Source organism: Rana temporaria, chromosome 4 (genome assembly GCF_905171775.1).
Source record: "Rana temporaria chromosome 4, aRanTem1.1, whole genome shotgun sequence".
NCBI lineage: Eukaryota > Metazoa > Chordata > Amphibia > Anura > Ranidae > Rana > Rana temporaria.
This window is the reverse complement of record NC_053492.1, coordinates 405200837-405227389: the sequence shown is the minus strand read 5'-3', so window position 1 is coordinate 405227389 and position 26553 is coordinate 405200837. Positions and strand designations below refer to the sequence as shown.

The following is a 26553-nucleotide window of genomic DNA, read 5'->3' as shown; positions in this document are numbered from 1 at the left end:
CAAAATGCCCAACGCCGGACGCTTCTGCCGCTAGAGGGGAGAATTCCCATTGCTGTCTATGGAGATGGTTCACATCTCATAGACGCCGAACGCCTGTCGCCTGAAAAAAACTCCCGGACCCTTTTGTTCAGGCGACATTGGCGTTTGCCCATTGACAGCAATGGGAAGACTTTGAAAAAAAAAAAAAAATAAATAAAAATTGAAAGTTTCACACTCGCGGCAAAATACGCCGCTACCGCCGAACGCGGCTGTCGCTCAGGTGTGAATGGAGTCTAAGGCTGCAGCACATACATACCTAAGGCCCTGTACCTGCTGACCAGAAAAAAAACAAGCTGCCTACAGCAGAGAGGAGGTTAACTACCAACTGGGACTACCCATAGGTGGTGTTGTGCCTGTTCCTTTTCTGCCTAATGTCCTACTCCTGAAGGTGGTGCTATAACCCTACACAGTCAATAATAAAGAATGAATGAAGTGCTGTATCCATCAATGAACATAAGAGGAATAAAAACAACTCACTATGGGCAGACGATACATCAGACAGCTATGCATGTCCATACATATATTCTATTCAGTGATGTGAGTAGTGTTGCAGGGACATTATAAAAGGCCAGGACCAAGCAGTATGGCATGTGCTGTACACTTTGTGAATAAAAACCTGTTCAGCAGAGTAATGGAGTAAATTGCAGTCACCATGGAAACTGGATAGGGTTTTTGTGCGCCCATTTCTTGGAGAGGGCTAGTTAACTGCGTAGGATGAGAAGTAATTATACATTGTCACGCTCCCATGTACACTTGTGACAAGTGAAAATACCAATAATACCAAATGATTCGACTGTTAGTCTTCCGTGTATCATTTACAAAGATTCTGCTATACGGTTATGTAAGACAATGCAACTGATGAGTATAATGGGTTTTATCTTGCCAAATCAAAACATTCTGTACATTTAAAATTGTTTTCATTAATGTAACTTCTAATATTTCTTTATAAGCAAAAGCATTCTTGAATGCAAATACAATGAAAGGCTCAAATCCTGTGCTTTCCGATTACCTACCTTGTGCATACAATGTAAGAACAGCCTGGATAGCAACATAAACCCCTGAAAATTGATAGGTCTCGAACATAACCTACATAAAAAAACAAAAAGGTAGTTTGTAAAATTAGCCGGTTTGGTGTAAAAAAAAAAAAAAGTAAAGAAAAAAAAAAAATTGACACTAAACTCTGGTTTAAAATTAAATATCCAAGTACATATTCTTAACTCAAAGTACATTCTATTTCTCTCAGCTTCCGCAAATTTCTTTTTTGCTGCTGTTACAACTTCCAGTTAGAGGATGGCTACGTGAATTCTCCATTATCCCATAGTAAAAGCCTAGCACACGCCATCAGTTTTTTTTTTCTGTTCAACCCAGCGGGCTGAACGAAAATTATTTGAAGAGCTCGGGAGGAGATTCTGTACGAACTATCTAATGTTAGTGAAGCGATCTCACCACTGAACTATTGTGTTCTGACAAGGGTACGGCACACCCCCTGACCGCTGATCGGATGCGGATTGGCAGACCCTTTTTCAGTCATGCCCCTATGGACCGGCTGCCATACACACGGGCCGAATGTCAGACTGTTTCTATTGAACTGGCTGATACCACCTAATATTCAGCCGGCGTGTACGGGGCTTAAGAGCATGCGACCCTCTTACTCTAGAAATGGAATAGGGACTATAAGATTTGTAGCGTGCATAGAGCAATGCATATCATCACAATTAACATGCACTGCTCATTTCAAAGAATGAGAAGTGAGGGGAATATTTTGAAAAATAAGGATATTGCTTAGTGTCACTTAACAGTCGACGGAAATTTTAATTTAGGTAACAATTATATTACTGTAAGGCCTCATTCACAATTGGCGGACTCCTTCGCTACGGATGACGGATGACAAGCTCCTCTCTGCTCACCGAGCGGGGAGGGGCTTGTCGGGCACCGCTGTGTCCTGTGTTCTGTGGAGCGATCTGATGAAAACGGACAGCATGTCCATTTTCATCAGATCTTACCCGATCCGAATGGGGACGTGGCCCCCATACGTCTGTTTTTAGCGGGTCGGATGTCAGCGGACATGTCTCCGCTGACATCCGACGCTCCATAGCGATGCATGGAGTGGCCGTTCAGGTATGTGACAGACGGACCCCGAATGGCCCTAAGTGTGAATAAGGCCTTAATGTGGAATAATGCATCCATTCTAAAGCCCAGTACACCTGTCAGAACACAATAGCTCAGCGGGGGAGATCGATGTACCAACGTTGGATTATTTGCACAGCCAATCCGACTAAGGTGTCAGTTTTTTTCCGTACACACACACACACACACACAAAAACACAAAAACACAAAAACACAAAAACACAAAAACACAAAAACACAAAAACACAAAAACACAAAAACACAAAAACACACACACGGGATAAGAAATACTGGACAAAAGCAAGTAAAAATATGCTGAAATTATTCAGGAAAATACACTGGAGACCCAACTTGAAAATTGTCTTCATTGTATTCAAAGGACCAATTTAATCCCAGGTCCTTACAGATACCTTAAGGCATACAGACTAGAATTTTTTTGTCTATTAATTTTCACTGTAAAGTGAATAAGTGATCGATTAACCAATCAGCTATATGCAAAGGCACCAGACTAACAAGAGACAGCCACCAGATGAGAGATGTTGGGGCTGCGAGTGATAAAACCACAGCAGAAGCAACACAGGACCAACTCTTGTTGAATTTGGAAAGATGTCTCTTGCACAGTTGATTCAATTTCAAAGTTGGCATTTGGGTGTAGTTTGCGTTAGGTGGAACAGCATTGGTGGCAAGCATTGATATGGGCACTTTGGGTTCCAAGAAAGACGTGTGGCCTTGCTGCAGTAATATTGCTGCGTAATAAAAAAAGTACATCACTTGACATAGGGTATCTTCATTTTCATTAAGATTGAGTTATGCCGTCACCTTCAGGTGACTGGACACTGTCATAATAAAAAACCTACACAGGAAATCCCCTCCTTGACAGAACCTCTCCCTGTAAGGCAAGTCTTTAATTTTTGTAGCAAGCCATAAAACCACAAAAAGGCAGAAAGGTGGGGGGTGGGATCCCTGTGTCCAGCGATGTACTCCAAGAAAGGGATTTTACAGGTAAACCAAAAGTCCCAAAGCAGTGAATATAAGAGGGCAACATGCCAACAAGTCAACTGGCCCCCAACAACTAAACCAAAACAGATTTGAACCTCACAGAGCAGACTAAAAACACACGAACCAATGGTAGCGTTCTCAGCGGCTTAAACATTTACTTAGTAAAACGTCGTAAATTATGAACCAAAAACCTGGTAGCAGCTTTACAAACTTGCGTTACCAAAGCCTGAGGATGAATAGCCCTGGAAGCACCAACATTCCTGGTAGGGTTATGACCAACAACAGTGGAACTTACCCATGAAAAATAAGCTGACGTATCCATAGAGAAATGGTAGATTTGGAAGCTGCATGACCCTACACCTTGGGTCTTCAGGAAGCATAAAGAAGGAAAGACCAACGAACTGCAGTAGTGGACCTTGCATAAAAAGCTATAGTGTAAAGAACCTTGACGCCCTGTATCAGGAGGCATATGACAGAAAACCATCAACACTATATGTCCTGGTTGAGATGGAAGAAAAACCTCATGCTAAAAATGATTGCAGGATGACAAAGAGCCACTCTGTTGCAATAAAGCACCAGGAACGGTTCCTTATCAGAATGAAAAGCCAAATCCAAAAACTTAGTGAGCTAAAGTAATGACAACCAAAAAAAATTACCTCCTGAGTAAGGACTAAAGTTATATCTAGGATTTGTTCAAAAACATTTCTGCAATACAGGAAGTATAAAGTAGAGGTCCCATGGGGTCCTGCCTGGGGGGAAAATGCACATAATGCCTTGGCACAAAGGCACGCACCAAGGAATGTGAAGTAACTAATCTCTGAAAAAGGAACCCACACCCCCCAAGGTCAAAATCTGACTTTGACCTAGAGGAAACCCATGGCACAGTTCTGAAGATGCCCTCCAAGCATTCAGTAGGGTAGGAATAACCAAATTGAATACTCTTGTGTCTCTTAAGACCCACACTGGTTTCAACAGCCATGCCATTAAAGCCAGCGAATGTAAAGGAGGATGGAAGATTGAACCTTGTAATAGAAAAATCAGGCAGATCCAAGGGTCGCCCTCTGGCATGTTTACGATGATGAGCACCACCTTTTCTAAAGACAAAGTAGATGCTGTAACAATGGTTATATATAAATTAGGGAGAACTGGTCCTACGCAGTGTCACCACAGCACCAGCCAAAAGTGCTTGAGAAGAAGATTCACATCCAGGGTTTCCCCACCATTGGCAGAGGTACCTGAAACACCTCTGGGCGAGGAGCCCACTCCCCAGAAGTCAGTTGCTGACAGCTCAGAAAATATGCCTACTAATTTACTACATCTGGAATGTGCACAGTGGGCAGTGCAGAAACCGAGTTCTGCTTAAGATAGGGTGAAATGCACTTCCTCCCAAGCAGTCCAACTAGACCTATACGGGAGGCTCTTCAGCTGCACCAAACAATGCAGTAGGGAAAGGCAAATCACCCTCAATTCTAGGAAACAACCTCTCTTGCGGTGACAAAGTTCCCTGGACTGAGATATTATCCAGAATTCCACCCCAGCAGGACCCTCCAGGTCATAAACAATTGGGGGATGAGAGGGGAGGCACTTCCACTTGCAACCAAGGTAGGCCAAGTCAGCAAGTGTTCCAAAAAGCTGCTACTGCACCCCGGCGATGGCAGATGAGATGTTTTCCCTTGTCACAAAGAACTGCAGGGATGTGGCCCAGAAACAGTGGAGATGCCAGATAGGTGAAGGGAGTTAGAGCTGCAAGGAACATGGCAAACTGCTGGGAAACATTGCAGGGGGGGGGGGGGCTGTGTCAAGGTTCCTCCCTAGTTGAAGGTGGTATTTGAGACCCCTCGCCCCCTATATCCCCTCCTCTGCCATCAGTGAGGCATTGCCTGCTGACACGTGTACCATATTTATCGGCGTATAACACGCACCCTAACTTCAAGAGGGAAGTTTCAGGGAAAAAACCTTTCCACGGCCCCCTGCGTATAACACGCAGGCACAGTTTACCCTCTATTTTCAGGGTAAAAAAGTGAGTGTTATACGCCAATAAATACAGTATATAGGGACCCTTGCTAGAAACAAAGGTCTAAGTCCAAGCATATTGCACTGTCCCAGTAAGCACAAATGTGCTGGTTACCCCAGAAGATTTTATACAAAGAGCTACCTGTTCATCCACACCCAAAAGGAAAAGTTGTGCTGCCCTTTAATACTTGCAACCTGTAGTCCCACAAAGAAGGCACTTGTGCAAACTGTAGTCCAACCAGCTATTAGTCTGTAGTGACAAGGCACAGCTACTGTTGCGACCTGTAGACCCACTAAATGCAATAACCTGCTGTGACCACCAGTCCTACGAGAGCCCACACTGCCATGGGGATCCAAGGTGGCCACTGTCAAACTTTATTAGACTCTTTATTGTTGGTAACAGTACAAATTTCATATTATGCCATTATATTCAACTTACGTCTACAGGTGGTACCAAAATTCCAGATCTCAGTCCTAGTGACAGAGAGGCACATGAAGAAGACTCTGTAGTGTGCAAAAAGCAGGACTAAAAGCCCTAACAAAACTGCAGGAATAAGATCACGTTTTTCCTATGCAACAGACATACATCGGTATCATTAGAGAGCAGGAATTACAAGTCCCATTCTATTATCCAATTACCAGAGGATTGTCCTTTCACCTAATGCAATTCTGCACAGATTATAAAATCAAAACAATTTACCTCGACAATCTTCTCACGGTTTTTGGTTGGGTTCATCGGGGGTTCTGTTAGGAGGATTTTACAGTCTTTGGTGTCTATGTTCAATTTCTCAGGCCCGAATGTGTAGTCCCACAAGTGCTTCATGTCATCCCAGTTCCGCACAATACCATTCTCCATGGGGTAGTTTACTTCTAGCATGGAACGGAGCTCACTAGCTTCATCTCCAACCATGAGGTCCTGAGAATGCAGAGACAATGCTCAATAAACACATGCAGCTATGATTTCTGTAGTATAGGGATACAATATGCAAGGTAAAATATTCATACAAAGTATATGTCTACCTATTTTTTCTGTGTCCCAAGCTCAGATTCTGAAGACGGAATAACAGCTTCACTAACAACTTAAAGTGAGAAGACTTTTTTTTTCTTCTCTTTAAAAAATAGCAAACATGGTATACATACCTGCTCTGTGTAGTGGCTTTGCACAAAGCAGCCCAAATCCTCCTCTTCTCAGGTCCCTCGCTAGCTTTCCTGACCCCTTCTTTCTGTTGAAAAGCCCCACAGCTAAAAGCTTACTATTGGGGCACCCGAGCAGAACAGCAGCTCTGTGTGTCCATTTTGACATGGAGAGGTGGTTGGGCCCCACCCCCTCTCTCCCAATTGGCTGATCGGATTCCACTCCCCCCTGAAAGGTGGCAAATGTGTCACCGAAGGGGAGAGGGGGAGCAGATACCTGTCAAATCCAGGTATCTGCTCCCACTTCCGGGAAAAGATCGCTGCACATTGTGCAGCGAACTACGCAATGTCCAGCCACCTCCTCCCCACGCTGCTTTTGGGAGACACACAGGGACCATATAGAAAGGGCAGCGCGAGTCGCGCATGTGCAGTATGAAAGAGGCCTGTTTCCCTTGCCAACGATGCTGGCATCTGCACTCAGAGCCAAGGGACAGGTTGGCTTCGGGTGCTGACATTGCGGGCTCCCAGGACAGGCAGGTATCCTTATATTAAAAGTCAAGCCGCTACAGTATTTGTAGACAAAATATAATAGAGCCTTGTATGAAATGGTTCCAAAAAAATCGTCCCCACATTCTTCCTCTCTCTCATTTACATCATAAAAGAGACAAATGGAATCTAAGCAACATGACCAATTTTCATACTCCAGCCCTACAGAATTCAGGATCCAACTGTTAAAACAAAACAAAGGGTGACAATCACTGAAAGACTTCCATTAGTGATAAAGAAATAGGATTTCAATGATGCCGTCTGAAGACACCACTGAAACTCATCTGCTAGTGAGGGATTTAACCACTTAAGGACCACCTCATGTAAATATACGTCAGCAGAATGGCACGGACAGGCACATGTATGTACCTGTACGTCCTCTGCTTGATGTGGGTCAGGGGTCCGATCGGGACCCCCCCGGTACATACGGGGTCGGTAAGCCTCGGGGAGCGATCCGGGACGACGGTGCGGCTGTTTATAGCCGCTCCGTCGCGATCGCTCCCCGGAGCTGAAGAACGGAGAGAGCCGTATGTAAACACGGCTTCCCCGTGCTTCACTGTGGCGGCGTATCGATTGAGTGATCCCTTATATAAGGGAGACTCGATCGATGACGTCAGTCCTACAGCCACACCCCCCTACAGTTGAAAACACACACAAAGTGAACCCTAAATGTTACAGCGCCCCCTGTGGTTAACTCCCAAACTGCAACTGTCATTTTCACAATAAAGAATGCAATTTAAATGCATTTTTTGCTGTGAAAATGACAATGGTCCCAAAAATGTGTCAAAATTGTCCGATGTGTCCGCCATAATGTCGCAGACACGAAAAAAATCGCTGATCGCCGCCATTAGTAGTAAAAAAAATAAAAATGCAATAAAACTATCCCCTATTTTGTAAACGCTATAAATTTTGCGCAAACCAACCGATAAACGATTATTGCGATTTTTTTTAGCAAAAATAGGTGGAAAAATACGTATCGGCCTAAACTGAGGGGAAAAAATGTTATATATGTTTTTGGGGGATATTTATTATAGCAAAAAGTAAAAAATCGACAATTTTGAAAAAAATGCAATCTCTATTTTTGTTTATAGCGCAAAAAATAAAAACCGCAGAGGTGATCAAATACCACCAAAAAAAAGCTCTATTTGTGGGGAAAAAGGACGCCAATTTTGTTTGGGAGCCACGTCGCACGACCGCGCAATTGTCTGTTAAAGCGACGCAGTCCTGAACTGTAAAAACCCCTTGGGTCTTTAGGCAGCATATTGGTCCGGGGCTTAAAAGGTTAAAAAAAATTGCAATTAGTGTTTTGTGACAGACTAATATGGGACAGAGTCACATTAATACCTTGTGAAGCAGCTTTACACAGCCATGGGCAACTGCTGAAAACATGAAAGTGGACGCATCTTTCAGTCTGGAATGCTATATTAGGAAAAAATAACTTTCGGCCTCTGTGTAGTTATTTCCAATTGTCTAAAAAGTGGGCACTCTCACAGGCCAAAGGGGAGGCGAGATGAGTAGGAAGGGTCAAGCTACCCCTTTTGCGGGTTACCAATCCAACTTGTTTTTCTTAAGTGTGCATACTACATCTGGGAGCCTTCTATTCTTTTATATGTTGATCTGGAACCAGCATCTGCATATTTGGGCATTCTGCACCCTAAATGCACATATTTATTCAAAATCTGATCAAAGCAGTGAAAAATTTAAATCAGATGAATGATCGTCTGTTTTTTCCTGAATGCGAGTCACATATCGAAAATGGAGGTTACTAAAGTTACGAAAATTCCCATAGGACAGAAATAAAATTTGGAAGTAATGAATTTTCAGACAAAAACTGTACCGATTAAACAAAAATCATACAATCTGGTTTTGTAGGAGAAAAATGTGTTTGTCACTTCTAATAAATTTAGGACGAAAGCCCTGTATGAACGATCAGATTATCATATGATTGTTTCAAAAGCGGTAATTTTTGTATGATTTTCTGATCGTGTGCACTAGGCTTAAGTATAACAGTGCCAAAATTTGCATCTTCTAAATAAATCAGCAATGGCACCACCCATCTCTCTGGCCTGACAAATCTTAAAAAATAAATAAAAATAAGGACGATATACTTGTCCACTGGTCATGCTATTCAAGTGTAAGCTTACTTATAGACGGCGACAAAGATAAAATAAAAATTCCTGTTAACATTCCAGAACTAGTCAAACCTGGTGCTGTAGAAAAGTAGCAACAAGAAGTTGCTAGCCTGGAATGCAGGAAAAATGTGTTCTTTTCAAGGCAAGGCAGATTTTCTATTGCACGGGTAGAATCTTCATACAAGGAGGAAAACAGACACCATTCTCTGCACTTTCCAAACCATTTTCCTAATTTCTTATGTTATCCATGCATCTTTTGGACAGACCCTCTATTATGAAAACCAATGACAAAAAGGCACTTCCAGAGAAATTAATAGGTTTTGTCTAACCATGTGCAGAAATGAGGAGTTTCTGGTAACTGTTCTACAGTTCCCGATGGGCCACATGGTGTGGATCTGGGAGGAGCGAGTATAGGAACTTTGTTGGGAAAGGAGGGGGTCATTTATAGGATATCTTCAAATATAAAAAACACAAAATTTACCAAAAGCATAAATTTGCAAAAAGAATATGCAAAAGTGCAAGATAGAGTTGCACCGATACCAATATAGCCATCTGTGTCGATACCGAGTATTTTCATGAGTACTCCCGAAAAGGCTCCGATACCAGAGACCGGTACCTTCGCAATGCGATTTGAGCCCATACAAAATGCATGGTTTCAAATAACACTGCAAAGTAGCACTTGCATTTTGAACAGGGATGCACTACAATTCCTGTGTGAATCACATTTGGTTTCCCACACTACTCCTGTGTGAACCCAGGCTTGTCTTGGTGATTTCAGCCTAGGTTCACACAGGAGCAGTGCAGGAAACCATGCGAATCGGAAAGCAATCGCACCACATTCCTATTCAAATCTCATGTGATTCTTTGCAGTGCAATTTGAGCCCATTCATTTTGTATGGGCTCAAAGTGCAGTGCAAAGGTATCAGTACTCAATATCGGCGAGTATGTGACCGAATTTATCTGTACTCTTACCCGCCGATAAAAAACACAGTATCGGTGCAACCCTAGTGCAAGACCTGCAGACAGGTTAGTAATTCGAACTTTGTAAAGTAAAATTTGACTAACTGCTAGAATAAAACCCCACCTAAAGAATTCCAGGCACGGAAATGTTACACATAGTTACATTGGTCCAGCATGAACCAATGTAATTCTGTATATAGACACACCATACCTGACCAATGCCCTTGAAAGCTGGAAATCACTCAAATCAGCCTGTTTCAACCTTTTTAACATGGAGGAACCCTTGAAATAACCATTAGGGTTTAGGGAATCTCAGCTAATAATTGTATATTTACAGCCCCCCCCAAGCAACGTCTGGAGGTACCCTAGGAGTTCCACAGAACCCTGACTGAAATAGACACCGCTATTCCAGCGATTTCTGATGGATTCCGTGCCCTGTGCCTAGCGGCAGCCCTACTGCGTTCTAAGCACAGGAGGTCAGCTGCTCAGCACGGGTGCCATTCATGGAATGTTTCCATTTTCCACTTAGCGCGGCAAAGTAGAGAAGCAGTGTCTCCTTCAGCGATTTCCAGCTTCCAGGGGCATTGGCCAGGTATGGTCAATGGCCCTAGAAGTACATCATAAGTATATTATGATGCACACACAGGCCTATTTTTTCGGAGAGCCCTCTATAAGCACAGTTAGTGCTTGTTACCTGCAAATATTTTCCAAACTGCCCTTTCTAGCTTACTTGTTCATTCCCACACCATGCAATAATTGTTAGCAGAGCTAAGACAGGACATATTGCTTGCCGATATTGCATAACTGACCTGACACAGTTTCAGAGTTTGGTTGTGTGAGTAATTAACAGACATGCTGCAAATCGAGAAAAACAAAAACGTGCAGAGACAAGTAGAATCTCACTTAATATGCAAACAAATCTTCAGATATGGTTAATTAGACAACATATGCATTACTAAGAAAGATGCACAAACAACTTCATCAAGCATTCAGACTCAGCTGCTTACCATCTTTTTCTTATTCTACTTGAAGATTTCAATAAAAGAAAAGAGAAGTAAAATGATAAAAATAAGAAAGCGCTAGAAAGTTGAACAAACAGGTCTATAACAGAACATGTAATATAAAGGCGTTCAGATTTGCCAGAAGCAAGGACCAATAAAGGTGGAGTGATGAGTGTGCAGGGTTCTCTACCTATGAATGAATTGTCTTTTGATCCTATCAGCGAGATGAGACGAGGAGTGGATTGATGGTCCGATCATAGAGTATACAGGGCGTTTATTCATATTAAAACTCCATTTCTCCTCATTCAAATCAATAGGAATGCAAAAGAAGCTTGGGAAGAGGTCACAAGACACTCCAAAAGGAACTCTAATGGATCTCAGAAGAGACTCGGACTGAATGGACCTGAAGGCATGCCACATTTGGGCCCTAAAGCAGTATATTAAAAGCAGTGGCTGCTGGAAGCCTGTTGGTTAATATTTATTGCATTTGTTATATATCATAAGAATAGGTCATTCCAATTGCAGCTTCCTGATCCTCCCCAGCATTGGCCTGTTCAGTCAGGCATAAGAACAAATAGGGTAAATCCTGTCACTACTGACACCATCAATACAAAATGTATTTATACAGACTGCAAACCAGCCATATCAGGTATTTAAAATTATTGCTTGCGGCATTTTTTTTTTTTTTTTTTTATTGACTTGTCATGCGTCTGAACTTGCTAGCAAATTTGACTACTTCAGTTGAGACAGTTCTCCAACGCAACCCCCTCCTTCATTGAGGATCATAGACCTCTCCTATCCTAGAGCAGCAGTCTCAAGGCTCTTTGATGTTGAAGATACATGTTGCATGCCAACATCCAATCCGATCCACTAAAAACAACAGATGGGGATCAGTTACTATTCTTTCCAGCGGATTGGATAAGATGGCAGTCGGGTGTAAACATACAGACGGTGCGTTTACACCTCACCACCCAGAGAGGAGTGTCCATGTCCACTCTGCATAAAGCAGACCCGTCTTTCCGCTTCTCGGCGGACAGATCCCCTGCTGAGCAAGCAAAACGCAGCGGGAGTCTGCCCCGTGTGAAAGAACCCTTTCTCTTAAGGCTCCTTCATACTGGTGAGCTTTGCCGCACTTTTCCAGGTTGACAAAAGCGCATGAAAACACCACTCCCTCCTCATTGCCTCAGACAGCAGTGGGATCCATTAGTGCCTGCTGCTGTCAATCACAGCCAGTGAGGAGGGAGTTGAGCAGAGCCACACTATGCATGTCAATGGACACAGAGCTAGGTCGGGAGCGGGCACATGAGCGCCCCTATAGCAAGCAGCTTGCTATGGGAGCCTTAATGGGGGTGAGGAGCCAACAATGCAAGAAGGAGGATCAGGGCTGCTCTAAAACCACAATTGCACAGAGCAGGCAAGTATGACATGTTTGTTATTTAAAGCAGAGTTCCACCCAGAAATGGAACTTCCGCTGTCCACATTCCTCCCCACCTCTGGTGTTACATTTGGCACCTTTCAGGGGGAGGGGAGAGCAGATACCTGTCTAATACAGGTATTTGCACCCACTTCTGGTGAAAGAACGCTGAAGTATCTGCGGTGATCTACACCATGTCCCGCCCCTCCTCCGTTCCCCTCGCTGACTTCTGGCAGACACACAGGTCGCAGAAGACAGCAGGGACCACTCAGAACATGCAGCGCTGCTCACGCATGCGCAATAGGGAACCAGGCTGTGAAGCTGCAAGTCTTCACTTCCCGATTTCCTTACTAGCAATACCGGCGCCCCCACCCGGAGATGATGGGACAGCGCGGGTGTCCTGGACAGGTAAGTGTTCTTATTTTAAAAGTCAACAGCTGCAGTATTTGTAGCTGCCGACTTATTAAATTTTTTAGGTGGAAATTTGCTTTAAAAAAAAATTAGTAAAACATGATTCTTTACAAAATCACATTAAGCCCTCATTCACACTCAACGCGGCTTTAAAATCGTGCAACTTCATCTGAAACCACACGATTTCAAAGCAGCATGTCCGTGCAAGTTCAGGTGCGACTTGAGACATATGTGTGGCTTCATGCACAGATTTCCATTGAAGTGGCACCCGAAATTGGAAAAGTAGCGCAGGAACTACTTTTGCAACTTGATGAGGCGCCGCAAAGTCAGGGTCGCATCGATTGGAACGGTGCATTTGCCAGCAATTGGCTGTAACTTGACCTTGAGCTGTCAAATGACATATCAATTCAGTGTGAATGAGGGCCAAGTACCACCAGTAGGTCAGGTTTTGAAGAATTTACAAGGTAAGCTCTGTTGTTCTAATGACTGATCTAGTGACGCAGAGTAAATCAACTGTGAAAGAATTAGGGTGCCCTATAGGCTAAACAGCCAACATAGAGGTTCAGGCACAATCAAGCTGCCTATAGACTGAAGACTTTGCAGAGCAACTCAAAATGTCACTCAGATGAAAACATCTTTATGTCAATGAGGAGGGAGGATGCCACTATTGCTGTGAACCACATAGTTATGCAATAGCGACTTGAAACAGATATTCTATCCAGTCTCAACAGTTTTCCAATCCCTCTCCCAACACAGTCCACTGCCATTGTCTGCAAGCAACCATAAACACGAGATTGTAGACATAAGATCGGTAAATGTCATTTCAGTTCAAGTGACAGAGCAATACACCCCATCCAGCGGGCCCGTTCTCAGGACAGGGAACGCTACACAACCTCTATGTTGGGCAAATATCCAACAGTTCTATTTTGGTGGGTGATCTGTTGTGGGATTCCTGTAGTTTGGAAATGCTGTTCTAATGTGCAATATTAGATTGTTAACCATTTTGTTTTAGAATAACCCAATTTTTAGTCTTTTTTTTTTTTAATGTAGCTTCATTAAGTATCGCAACTACAAATCCAGTAACAAATAGAGTTCAATTACCTTGATTTCGATGTTTCCCACTTTCGCCGTGGAGCGAATGACAGGCCGTCCGACCAGGGCTGGGAAGATGTGCTCTGGGAAGTTGGATCCAGCATAGCCACATTTCACAAACTGAAGACAAAAAGAAAAAACAGACAAAACATTAAATACAAAATCAGCAAATTCTGAAAAGGAATTGACTATTTATTTGAAGCCTAAATCTAGAAATCCAATTCTATTACAAATGGTAAAAGCAGCCACACCCCCTGTATCATCTGATCTCACTGTAGTGCCAGCAGGCACAGGCTACAGTAAAGTGGATGTAAACCCCAAAAACATTTTTTATGATGTCACAATGTATAGTATAAGATTTCCTATCACCTGTGCCCAGTCTTTCCACAAAGAAGTTAATCCGGCTCTGAGCAATCCTCTTTTTCAGTGCAATAAACGGACAAAAAGGAGAAAACTTGTGTGTGTTCTTCCCCCTTGCTGTGAGTGACAGGTTATTTACATGGCATTATTTTTTAATTCTCTCTCCCCCCCCCCCCACTCCTTTTCTGAAGTCATGTGGTTATTTTTCTGTTTTTTGACTGGATGTTAGTGATCATAGCAGAATTCAGTGTAAGGAATACACAGGAAAGTATGCATGTTGACAAGGAATGTAGAGGTGGGCGGGGAGTCTACTGACATCACGACTCCACCCACCGAGCTCCAGACAACAGACCCACCCACAAAATCTGCAGTTTTTCAGGTCTCATAACAGACAGAGGGGAGACATTTGACAGGTGAGGATACATGCAGGAGGCATCTATATCCTTATAGATCAGCACTATGGCAAGAGTTTAGAAAGGATGAGAGTGGGTTTACATCCACTTTAAACTGGCAACAGCGCCATCCCTCCCAACAGCCCCATATTCTGTAGGCAGACACCAATTATGAAACATATCCCGCAGATATGAGCACTGTCCTACGAGATCTCTGCCCGGCATCTCCATTATATACAGCAGGGCAGTAGAAATGATAGCTGAAATAAATGAATCTGTAGCCAGTCAACAGTTTAGCAAGTGTGCTCAGTCAGTGATTCTAATTTGTAACCATTAATAAGTTCTGGAACTGGATTGATCAAAAGTTTAAATTGCAAGGCCCTTATTCACAGCACAGGAATGATGGACTATGTTATGGGTAACAAGCTCTGCAGACTGTACAGTGTATGGTGTATCTAGGCTTAAGCCAGCCATACATGAATCAAAATTTGGCTTGTTCAGCAGTGACCGTCCAAATATCGATCCACGTATGGGCACCTTGGTTGTGCACAAGTCGATCTATCCATAGACTTGTGTGCAACCAGCCTATTGGGTTTTCCCCAGGTGATCCATGCAGCTGGCTATAGCCAGCAACACCAATTGTGTTCTGCCAGCAGAGCGGCTCCCTAAACTCCCCACCAGCAGAATACAAGAGCACTGCGGGAGGGAGGGAAATCAAGCAATTTTCTTCATGAGTGGCAAGAAAGAAAAAAAATTTGCAAATTCTAGGTCCTACCTTAGGCCAGCCATACACGGTTTAAATCTCTTCCGGTTCAGCGGGAACCCACCGATATTCAAACAGTTAATGTGCAGGCTGAGTGTACCAGGATAAATGATAAACTTGCGATGAAAGAAAAATCCTGGATCGACGACATGTTTCGCATCCTGTGATGCTTACTCGTAAGCATCACAGGATGCGAAACATGTCAGCTCTTTTTTCCTAATCCACTTCTTGGTTGACTGCATGAATTTTGGCTGTTTTTTCCATTTGAATTTTTGTTGTTTTTTCATGTTTTGAATAAAGACATTGTTTTTTGAGGAGTGCGGCGATCCAGGATTTTTCTTTCATCTCATGGTAATTGAGCACAGCCAGCACCCTCTTGGTTTGTTGGGACGGAAGCAATGGGGATTGATTGTTTTTAGAGCGGTATACTTTTCTTCAAATGATAAACTTGGGTACAACCGGACCTGTTGGATTCTCCTTCCATTAATCGCTAGTGGCTGCTATTGCCGCTACTAGTAATAATCACCATCTTCTCCTGGAGGGGACGGCTTCCCCTGCCCTCCCGCCGGGATACCCGTCAGCACCGTTTATGGGGGAATCAAGCGAATTGCTTGCTCGCAACCAGGGGTTGCAGGAAAATATATTTGCTCTGTGTATGGCTTACCTTATTCTCATTTTACAATCCTCCTTGAATCTATGCTCAATGCTTACAATTCAATTTTTAACAGCCCATAAACTCCCCTTTATGTTATTCTGTGTGTCCAGGCACACATGGACATTTTTGGAGGTTTACCAACAGTGTAGTTTATGTGCTGTTCTCTGAAACCCCTAAAATCATGCTCAGGAAACATTTTTCTGACCACTAAAAGTGCTTAAAAACGTTAAACGCCCATAAAACGCTGATAAACGTAATTTTTGATCCATCGGGAAAAAAAACGCTGTTGCAAAAACCTTGAAAGATTTGTAGGGCTGTGGAAATGAACTATTAATTCATCGATTAATCTTTCATTTTTTTGATCGATCAAAATACTTTTGGATTGGTACTCACCTCTCCTACCGGCTTCCGGGAGTTCCGTCGGAGATCCGGTGACGTCACACCGGCGGGGCTTGCCGTGTCCATCTGAAGGGCTCCTTTGCTGTGCCTTCATATCTGCATGCCGGCGGGACCTTACTATCTGCCACACGTAAGGGCTGTTACACTTCCCTCTATCAACCTGGGATTCTACAACCATCCACTGGGAGTTGTGATAGTTCCCTTCATGGGACATCTACATGCCGACGGACTGATGTTAACCTCTCCTCATCTGGATTCAGCAGTGGCATCGTTGTACACATTTTTATACCAGTATCATACTTGGCTACATGTTTTTATGACTGCTTTTGCTACCGTTTGGTATTACTCGCACCATTTTTAGTTTTTATGTAGCTACATCGATTTTATCTCCAGTGCAATGTTTATTTTGTTACCTACTTGAAGACTATAAAAGTTTTAATGCTATTCCCATTGAGCGCTGCCTTTGTGTGTTTTGTGTATCCTGCTATCCATTTTTCCAGTGGTTGGTAGCTGCACTGGGAATCAGCCTGCTAGGAGATCAGCTAAAAGTAGTTGAATCTGTATGTGCGTTATAATTAATCAAAATTAATCGATTATAAAAAAAAAGAAAACCGATTAATCGAACGCCAACATTTTGATCAGCAACAGCCCTAAAGATTTAATGTTATTTGAACGCCCAGTGTGCATGGAGCGTTGTGAGATTGTAACCTAAACATATCAAACCATCACAATCATCAGAGAACGATTCAATGAAATACAGAATGTGATAACAAGCAGAATAAGCCTGTTATTGCCCCATTGCTGCACATGGGTGCAAGTCACCATGGAAACTGATATTTCACCCAATTCACTGTATAGGAACACTGCGGTATCTAACCTAAATTGACACCAATTAATTAATAAAAACTTGGGCTAAAGTGGAACTCTGAAAAGCAAAAGCCAGGGGCTTTTTTTTTTTCCTTTCTTTTTTTAAATGCCACACAGAATTACAGAAGAATACCAAACTGCGGCCAAGTAGAATAGTTCTAGCCAGTCAGCAACACTTTGTTTACACTACATGGTTATTTACAGCATACCGATGACTGCTAACAAATGAAGTATTATGGATTTTCTACTTCTCAGAAAACTTTTACAACTGGAATATAGACTGGCTGCAATCACAAATATATATCCCACTATGAAGCACTGGAATGAACAGCTGATTATGGGTGAGACGAGTGGAAACATTAATTTCTGTTTCTTATCCCAGAGGACGGACATTTAGCTGCCTCATGCACAAGCTATGATGTCACCAGGGAATCGCTCCCACAAGACTAAGAGCAACAGTTCCCACAGGCACCAATGTTCTTAGGGGACATTTTCCGAATGTTGTTCTACCTATGGCAGTGCTTACAATTTTTTTTTATTTATTTTTTTACGTAAGCTGCCATTTACTGCCTTACAGGCTGCAAATTAGTACTACACTTCATCCACTGCTCTAGGAGTTCTTGCACAAAGGCCAGCTGAGCCCATTCATAGTAATTCCCAATGTATTTCCTCCATTCAGGCAGACTACAGCCTGTTACCATGAATGGTCATGTGTCACTGTACTCAAGTATACAGTGGTGCCATCATAAACATTAGTACAGTGTACGGGCATCTGCAATAAAAAATAATATTTTCTATTTTAATAATTTTTAATATTAATATATTCTATTTTTTGCAAAGCCCTTTCGCTGTACTTGTGTTTATGATGGCACCACTGTACACACACACACACACACACACACACACACGTATAGCGGCACACAGCTACTCATGTCAATGACAAGCTGTACATGGGCTGCCCAGGCACAGGGAATACGTTGGGAATTACACAGACCAGGCTCTGCCGGTCCATGTGCAAGGGCCCCAACATTCATAACATGACAAATAACGACCAGAAAGGTACTCAAGGTTCTTCCATTAGAACCAACATCCAGGAACACGTAAATCACAGAGTAGCTATGAGCAGGTCAAAAGCAGGGCTCGACAAATCCCGGGCGCCAGGTCGCCATGGCGACTAGAAATAGTGTCCTGGCGACTTGGCAGGTGGGCAAAAAAAATAAAATTTTGTTGTGAGCTGGCGCCATCTGGTGGTGGCCGTTGGTATTACAAGTTAAACAGCAATTCTAATGTCATGTTTCACTATTTTCACTGCCATCTTCTTCCCTCTGATTAGAACCCCCAAACATATATATTTTTTATCCTAACACCGTAGAGCAGTGTTTCTCAACTCCAGTCCTCAAGGCGCCCCAACAGGTCATGTTTTCAGGCTTTCCAATTATTTTGCACAGGGGATTTAATCAGTTTCACTGCCTTAGTAATTACCAAAGCCATTTCATCTGAGGGAAATCCTGAAAACATGACCTGTTGGTGCGCCTTGAGGACTGGAGTTGAGAAACACTGCCGTAGAGAATTAAATGGCGATCGTTGCAATACTCGGTCACGCCGTATTTGCGCAGCAGTCTTACAAGCGCACTTTTTTGGAAAAAAAATTACACTTTTTTTTAATTAAAAAAATAAGACAACAGTAAAGTTATTGATGTGATCCCTGTGATTCGTTATCACAGTGATCAATCAGCAAAACCCACCCCTGTACTCTTATTCTGAAAAAGAAACACTTTTGTTACCTAGTCACAGGAGAAAATTTTAATCTATGAATGGAGAACAGGGGGATAAATGAAATGTTCACATTCTTAGAGCTCTTTACTGGTGGAGGATATAGTACAGCTTCTACGATAAATGGAGGAGGGGGCGGTAAGGATGGGCCTAGTCAGCACTCTTGAGGAGTGTCTGCAATGGGTCCAGCACTTGCATAAACCCCCCCTCAACCTCAGCACTGAAAGATTACAGCTGCGGAATGGGAAAGGAAGTCACACTTAGCACTGAATATAAATAGCATCCCTTGTGCTGGATTTTAAAATAGATAGAAAGTTTGACTAAACTTAGGAGGCCCATAGAGGATTCGATTTTCTTTCCTCCTACCACGGGTCGTTCGATTCCCCCCATCACAGTCATTTGTTGAAGGGGGAATGCAACCTGCAGCACTATTGTGTTTGGGACGATCCTGGACCTAACCCCACCCCCCAGGAACACAAGGATTATTGCTAGAGGCTATAGCCACTGGCAATAAATTGCACAAAGAAAAATCCTACAGGCTGGTTGTACCCAAGTCGATCAAAGAATTGATTTGGATACAAAAAGCCTGCCCATACATGGATCGAAATCTCGACTGAACCATTCAAAATCTGACCCATGTATGGCTGGGCTTTAGGCTGTAATGAGGTTTAGGAGACACTTCTCATTACAAAAATAAAATTGCTCAGGCAGCGATAATAAAGGCAAACGCTATACCAGCCACTCAGTATGATAAATGTGCAGGTAAGGATTACATCTGCATCTTCAGAGGAGTGTAAGAATATGCAATAAAGTTTGCCAAGATCCTTAGTGTATGTACACAATAATGAACGTCTCTTGTTTGCACCCTTTTGATCTTGAGGAATATATTATTGGAAAGGTTTTGTTCAATAAGTGCAAACAATACCTGTTGAGTGAGTCTGCAAAAAATAAATAAAAATAAGCTGATAACTTTCTGTTTCTGACAAAATCAGCTGAAAACAGACATTTAGCGATGGAAACGGACCGCTCTACGTCAGTTTTCGGCTGATTGTCAGATCGGATGCCAGGCAGGTGTCCGCTGATATCCACCCCCCATTTCCATCCGGACGGCCGGGCGTACGTTCGTGAATAGGCGTATCTAGCTGATTTACATATTCTAGGCGTAAATCAGCGTACACGCCCCTAGCGGCCAGCGTAAATAGACAGCTAAGATACGACAACGTTGGAGACTTACGCCGGTCGTATCTTAGCAATATTTAAGCGCATCTCAGTTTGAGCATACGCTTAAATATACGACGGCGCGGAATCGGAGTTACGACGGCGTATCTACTGATACGCCGTCGTAACTGTACCCGAATCCAGCTATAAGAGGGTAAAAAAAAAAAATATATTCTCCTTTGTCATACAGCCAAGTAGGGCTGCAACTAACGATTATTTTCATAATCGATTACCGTTTCGATAAATAACCTAAAGAAAAAAAGGAGCGATTCTGCCGCGATTTGCATTTTTTTGCCCAATTTGTTGCTGGGCAGATTAAAAAACACAAATTACAGCAAAAAGGCATTACGTGGTTTTCTGCAGCTTCTCCATTGAAGTATATTGAACCAAAAAAACAAAATGGCACCATTTTGCATAAAAAAAAAAAAAAAAAAAAATTCTTGCCCTTTCCAAATATGCAGCAGCTGAAAAAAGCATGGCTGTGAACGTGTCCCATAAGAAACCATGTCAATGAACTGTAGTGTTTCTGCAAAAAGCACCAAAAACAGGAGGCGTGACCCAGGCCTGAGATGTTTAGTAACATGATGGGGTAAAAAAATTAAAATTTGTACAAAAACAGCAAATATGTAAGGGGGTTCATTTTTTATTGTGGGACAGTGAAAGTAACGATTTGCTGTTTTTTTACTATAAAGGGCTATTTTTTTTAAACACAATATGTTACTGACCGATCAATTAATTATGAAAATAGCAATCGATTAATTTTATAATCGATTAGTTGTTTTGGCCCTACAGCCAAGCATACAGTACATAAAGAAAAATGGAATTTGCAAGCTGCATTTGAGATCTTAAAAATCTAGTTATCGTCCTCACAAACTTTTTTTTTTTTTTTTTAATAAAAGTGTGTGTGTATATGTATATATATATATATCTCTATATATGATATATATCTATATATCCATACACACACACACACACACACACACACACACACACTCTTTAATTCCAGCAATAATCACTAGATCTACAAATCCTGCGAATTTCTGGTCTGGATTATTAGCACATTTCAAGAAACAATGTTACTTTCTTTCAAATGTCTGAAGAAAGATCTCCTAGGTACAGTTTTTTGTTCCTATAACATGCTGAGAGGCTGACTGCATGTTGAAGCCAATATACCATATATAGAAATGTGTGGGTTCACTTCCTATTGAGTCATGCACAGCTAAAGCACACAAAAGCAGAAACAGGCACATTCTCATATGTTCACAACTACTAGGTAGTTACTGAAAAGCTTTGCAAAGAAAGTACAGCAACTAGAACAAAGGTGGTTATGTTTTAATCTATCCGTACAACAGAATAAGTTCAAGCTATTGTCTACAGATGGGTGACACACACACACACACACACACACACACACACACACACACACACTTTCTGTTTCGATGAGAAAGGAATGGTTAAAGCTTTAGTTTATTAGGAATGGCTTTCTCTGCATAGTTACATTGCTCCAGCTTGGACCAGTGCAAGTATACATGTACCTTACCAGGGCAATTCCCATGAAAGTTGAAGCACTGTAGTAACACTGCCTACATGTCTATTCATAGAATGCCTTGCATTTTTCACAAAGCAAGGCATTCTCTGAATGGACGAGGAGCCGATTACACTGTTCCCAGGAGAGAGCGGGGACTAGTGACGGCGCGGCGAGCTACTCGCGCATGTGCAGTAGGGAACCGGGCAGTGAAGCCGCAACGCTTCACGATTCCCAAACCGAGGATGGCGGTGGGAGCAGTCGAGGGACGAGCGATTGTTTGTCCTCGACTGCTGACATCGCAGACGCGCTTGACCTACTGGATCAACTGTGGGTATAGAGTTGGGTGTAAGGGATTGTACTGTGTTTTTTATTTTGTTTGTTGTTGTTGAACTGGATGGACTTGTGTCTTTTTTCAATCTGACTAACTATGTGTCCAATTTTTCAAAGTCAGCAGCTGCAGTATTTGTAGCCGCTGGCTTTTATAAAAAAAAATTAAGCAGAACTTCCGCTTTAAGGATGAAAAAGGAAAAAGCCCCCCTCATTTTGACAAACACTTTTAGATCTGAATAAGCAGACATGCAGTTTATTAATAATAAATGGAATGTATGGTCATGATTCAACAATTTTTAGTTCTTATTTGTTTAGCTGGTACCATTCGCCACAACAAAATTGGTCTACGTGTGCCAGTAGCAGAATACAAAATGAATTCTAGGCATAGTATATCGTTACAGCTTTGACCAAGTTATCAGTTAGTATTGTTCCCCGCTATCTATGACTAAAACATTCCCTCTGTTATGGGAAAAAAAAAAAAAGGAGGGAAGAGCCGATTATAGCAGGAATACCAGATTAAGCCCAAATTTCCGTCGGGCCAATTTGACATGCCAAATCAGAACCCATTGTCGGCAATGGCACTGCCTGAATTGGTGTGACAATGACATTGCGGCACCACACTGATTCTCAAAAGTAGTTCTGGTACTACTTTAGGCGACTTCGGGGGGCGATTTCAATAGACATCTGTGCATGAGGGGACAAAGCTTACAGTGTCACTATGCCACTTCCTGTTTGGAGTTTCTGGTCTGTGGAACGCAAGGTGTCACAGAAAACTAACATACAGCTGTATATTCTCTCCCAGTACTAGTAAAGGGTCTTTTTATGAACTTTTATTCAATGTATTCATACGGATTTACACAATGGTATGTCCTCTCTTTACCTACTTATATGTGATCACATAATACGGCCATGGATGACAAGGAGGGAACTAGGGCTGCAACTAACAATTATTTTCATAATTGATTAGTTGGCCGATTAATCGGATAATAGCCTTAAAAAAAAAAATTCATTTTTAAATGTTTTTGGGCCAATTTGTTGTTGGGCAGATTACAAAACACAAAGTGGCGCAAAAACACATTCCATGCTTTTCTGCAGCTTCTCAATTGAAGTATACTGAACCCCCCAAAAAAAAAATAGCACCTTTTGCGTTAAAAAAGTCCTTGCCCTTTCCAAATACGCAGCAGCTGAAAAAAAATCACGGATGTGAACGTGTCCCATAGGAAACCATGTAAATGAACTGTAGTGTGTTTCTGCAAAAAGCACCAAAAAACAGAGGTGTGAACCCAGCCCTGAGCTGTTTAGTAACATAATGGGGTTAAAAAAACAAAAATAAGTACAAAGAGCAAATAATGGCTACTGTAAGGGGTTCATTTTTTTTACTGTGGGACAGTGAAAGTAATATTTACAGTAGCGATTTACTTTTTTGTACTATAAAAGGGGCAATTTTAGTTTATGTAACCCCATTATGTTACTGGCCGATTAATCGATTATGAAAATTGTAATCGATAATTTTCATAATCGATTAGTTGTTTCGGCCCTAGAGGAAACATAGGATGGAGAGTTGACTCCATTGTGAGGTCTTTTGCCGGTGTCTTGTCGAGCTAGTTCCCCTATCGATATGGTTCCCTGCTTGACTGCGCAGGCGCAGACGAAGCCCACAGAAATCTCCGAACCTGATCAGCTGTACACGGCGCATGCGCGGCTCGGGGCGGCATCCATGCTCATTCCTTACCATCCCTGTCAATTGGAGGATGTTAAAAAAATTAAAGCCAGGCGGCCGAGCGAGCGAGCAGTCCGAGCAAAGCGAGGACTTGAGACCGACTGGCCACATCACCCTGGACCTGTTGCTACAGCCGATCAGGTTCAGTGATTTCCGTCGGCTCGGATTGCGCCTGCGCAGTCAAGGGGGGGAACCATATCAGCAGATCACCGGCAATGGACTCCGATTTGGCATGTCAAATCGGCCCGACGTAAACGTAGGCTTAATCTGGTATTCCTGCTATAAACAGCTATTCCCGCTTTTCTTTTTTTCCCCATAACAGAGGGAATTTTTTTAGTCCTAGATAGCGGGGAACAATACCAACTGATAACTTGATCCAAGCTGCAACAATATACCATGCCTAGAATTAATTTACATCTATTAGGCGAGTGCGGACCTGAGGGGGGAGCACATGTTTAGAGTCACAATTTTCCTTCATTTATGGCTTACAGTTTGAACAGTTGTACCAAAATATCTGTTTAACACTCGCACAATTTCAAACTCGCCTTCATTGGTTTACGTGGGCTAAAATAGTGGGGGAAAAAAAAGTATTCAGCAATCACATCTAAGGATCGGTAAACTGTTTTTGTTCTTGGGGTTTAGGTACATTTTAAAGCAGTATTAAACCCAAAACCAAAAATGTCATCTATTGCAGCTTACAAATCATTAGGTCTAGTGGGTGCATTTTTTTCACCCAATGATGGCCAGTATCACACCTTCTGTATAAAGGGTGCAGTCACACCTGTAAATGCACCCACATTCCGATTAGATGAGATTCCCAGAGTGGGGTGGTCTCTGTAATTGGCATTAAAAGCACTGGGGCAACTCCCATAGCTTATTATTGCCTCTCGCATGTAACTACTCATACAGCGATCACACGCAGGTGATTGGCCCAGGACGCAAAACTGCCTGTGACTACAAGTCCGAGACAACCATACAGCTAGTATTTTCTGAAGGACATCAGTAATGTCAGCCTCCATGTTACCCGAGTACAGGCTTCCTTAACCAGATAACTATGAGGTCAAAAGGGAGGGTATATGTACATTCCACAATCTTATCTGGGCAAGTCTCAACTCAGACTGGTGAGGTGTGCTGCTAGAAGAGTGGCGTACTACACGGCAGGTAAAGTCTACTCTGTGCTGCATGTCCTGAGGTCACAGCTGCCTCTCTAAACACAGGGCTGTCAGGAAAATGGTACAACACGGAAGGCTTCAGAAATGTAAAAAAACACCTTGATATTCAAGTACTATGGGGGTATAATTGCATTGTAAGCCACAGGTTGGGGGGGGGGGGGGATCTCCCCCTGGCACTGATCTGGTAATAATGTTTGTTTTTCTTCTCATATTCTCTCTATCCCTGAACAGGTTAAAGTACTGAAACTAAACAGCCAATTATTAGAGAACAGAAAGGTGTGGACGAGCTGCTAACTAGTAAATGAGAAGGTTTGCACTTCCTGCCATTTCTCATCCGAGCTCAAAGTCCGCTTCCTCCTTTATGATCAATAAAAGCAGAAACCACATCTCCATTTCATAAGTAAAGCGAGATTATAATCTTGGAGAAATAACCCAGTGCTACTCCCCTGCTAGACAGCTTTCCTATTAATTCCAAGCATGCAGTAAATGCTGGGCAATGGTGAACAATTACTTCACAGACGACATTAACATGAGATTATTTGCTCTGAAGCACAAATAATTTCACTGCTTACATATTTTTCAATTTAGGAAAAGTTTATACCATTCTATGCATGGAGTTTAATAACAAACACACACACACACACCCTTTTGAGTGCAGCAACCCCACCCCTCAACAACCCCTAATATTTACCTGAGCCCCATCTCGACCCAGCAATGTGCATGAGAGCAGCAGCTTTTCCAGGTCTCTGCCTCCTCATTGGCTGAGACAGCAGCGGGAGCCAGTGGCCCCCAGTACTGTTAATCACAGCCAGTGAGCGGGGGTGGAGCCAAGCCACGCTCCGTGTGTGAATGGACACGCAGGGCATCGGCTTGGGAACGAGACTGCTTAGGTGCCCCCACAGAAAGTTGCTTGCTGTGGGGCACTTGGCAGAAGGTAGGGGCCAGGAGTACCAGCAGGGGAGAATAGGGGCTGATCTGTGCAAAACCAGAGCAGGTAAGTAGGACAAAAAAAAAACCCTCTGCCTTAAAATATCACTTTAAGAGCCCATTCACACAGGGGCGACACGACTCTTTGCGATGCGACCTGGACGCGACCCGAGCGCACAGCACGACTTGGGGCAACTTAGAAGGCAAGTTCAAGTTGCCTCCAGGACAGGCGACTTTCCAGTGGCCAATCAAATTAAAATCAGCTCTGTGGGAGGGAGGGGTTTGCCCTAAAAACTATTTTCACTTCCTGAAAAGTCACTGCAGTAAAGACAGTGATCCGACTTCTGAGGCGACTTCCACTGAAACCAATGGATACAAGTCGCCTAGACGTCAGATTGAAGTAGTAAAGGAACCTTTTCTGAAGTCGGAGCGACTTCAGTAGTGTACATTAAGACGGCTCCATTCACTTCAATTGATTTTCTCAACAGCACGACTTGGGGCGACTTCAAGTCGGATCCCAAGTCGCCCCTGTGTGAATGGACTCTTAGGCTCAGTTCACACATGTGCGATGCGGGAACCCT

The 26553-nt window shown here is 42.8% G+C and overlaps 1 protein-coding gene across 2 annotated transcripts in view; it reads right to left on the bottom strand.

Moving 5' to 3' along the window:
• The window catches only part of ACTR2 (actin related protein 2), an 80896-nt gene that overhangs the window by 32790 nt on the left and 21553 nt on the right, over nt 1–26553 (bottom strand). Inside the window, exons 2-5 of one of the 2 annotated variants that reach the window (XM_040351249.1) lie at nt 13878–13988; nt 10958–10972; nt 5879–6094; nt 1053–1125 (exon numbers count right to left, since the gene is read on the bottom strand). In XM_040351249.1, the coding sequence (XP_040207183.1) occupies nt 1053–1125; nt 5879–6094; nt 10958–10972; nt 13878–13988 (415 nt within the window). The remainder of the gene's footprint in view (nt 1–1052; nt 1126–5878; nt 6095–10957; nt 10973–13877; nt 13989–26553) is intronic. The other variant, XM_040351250.1, reaches the window with a different exon arrangement.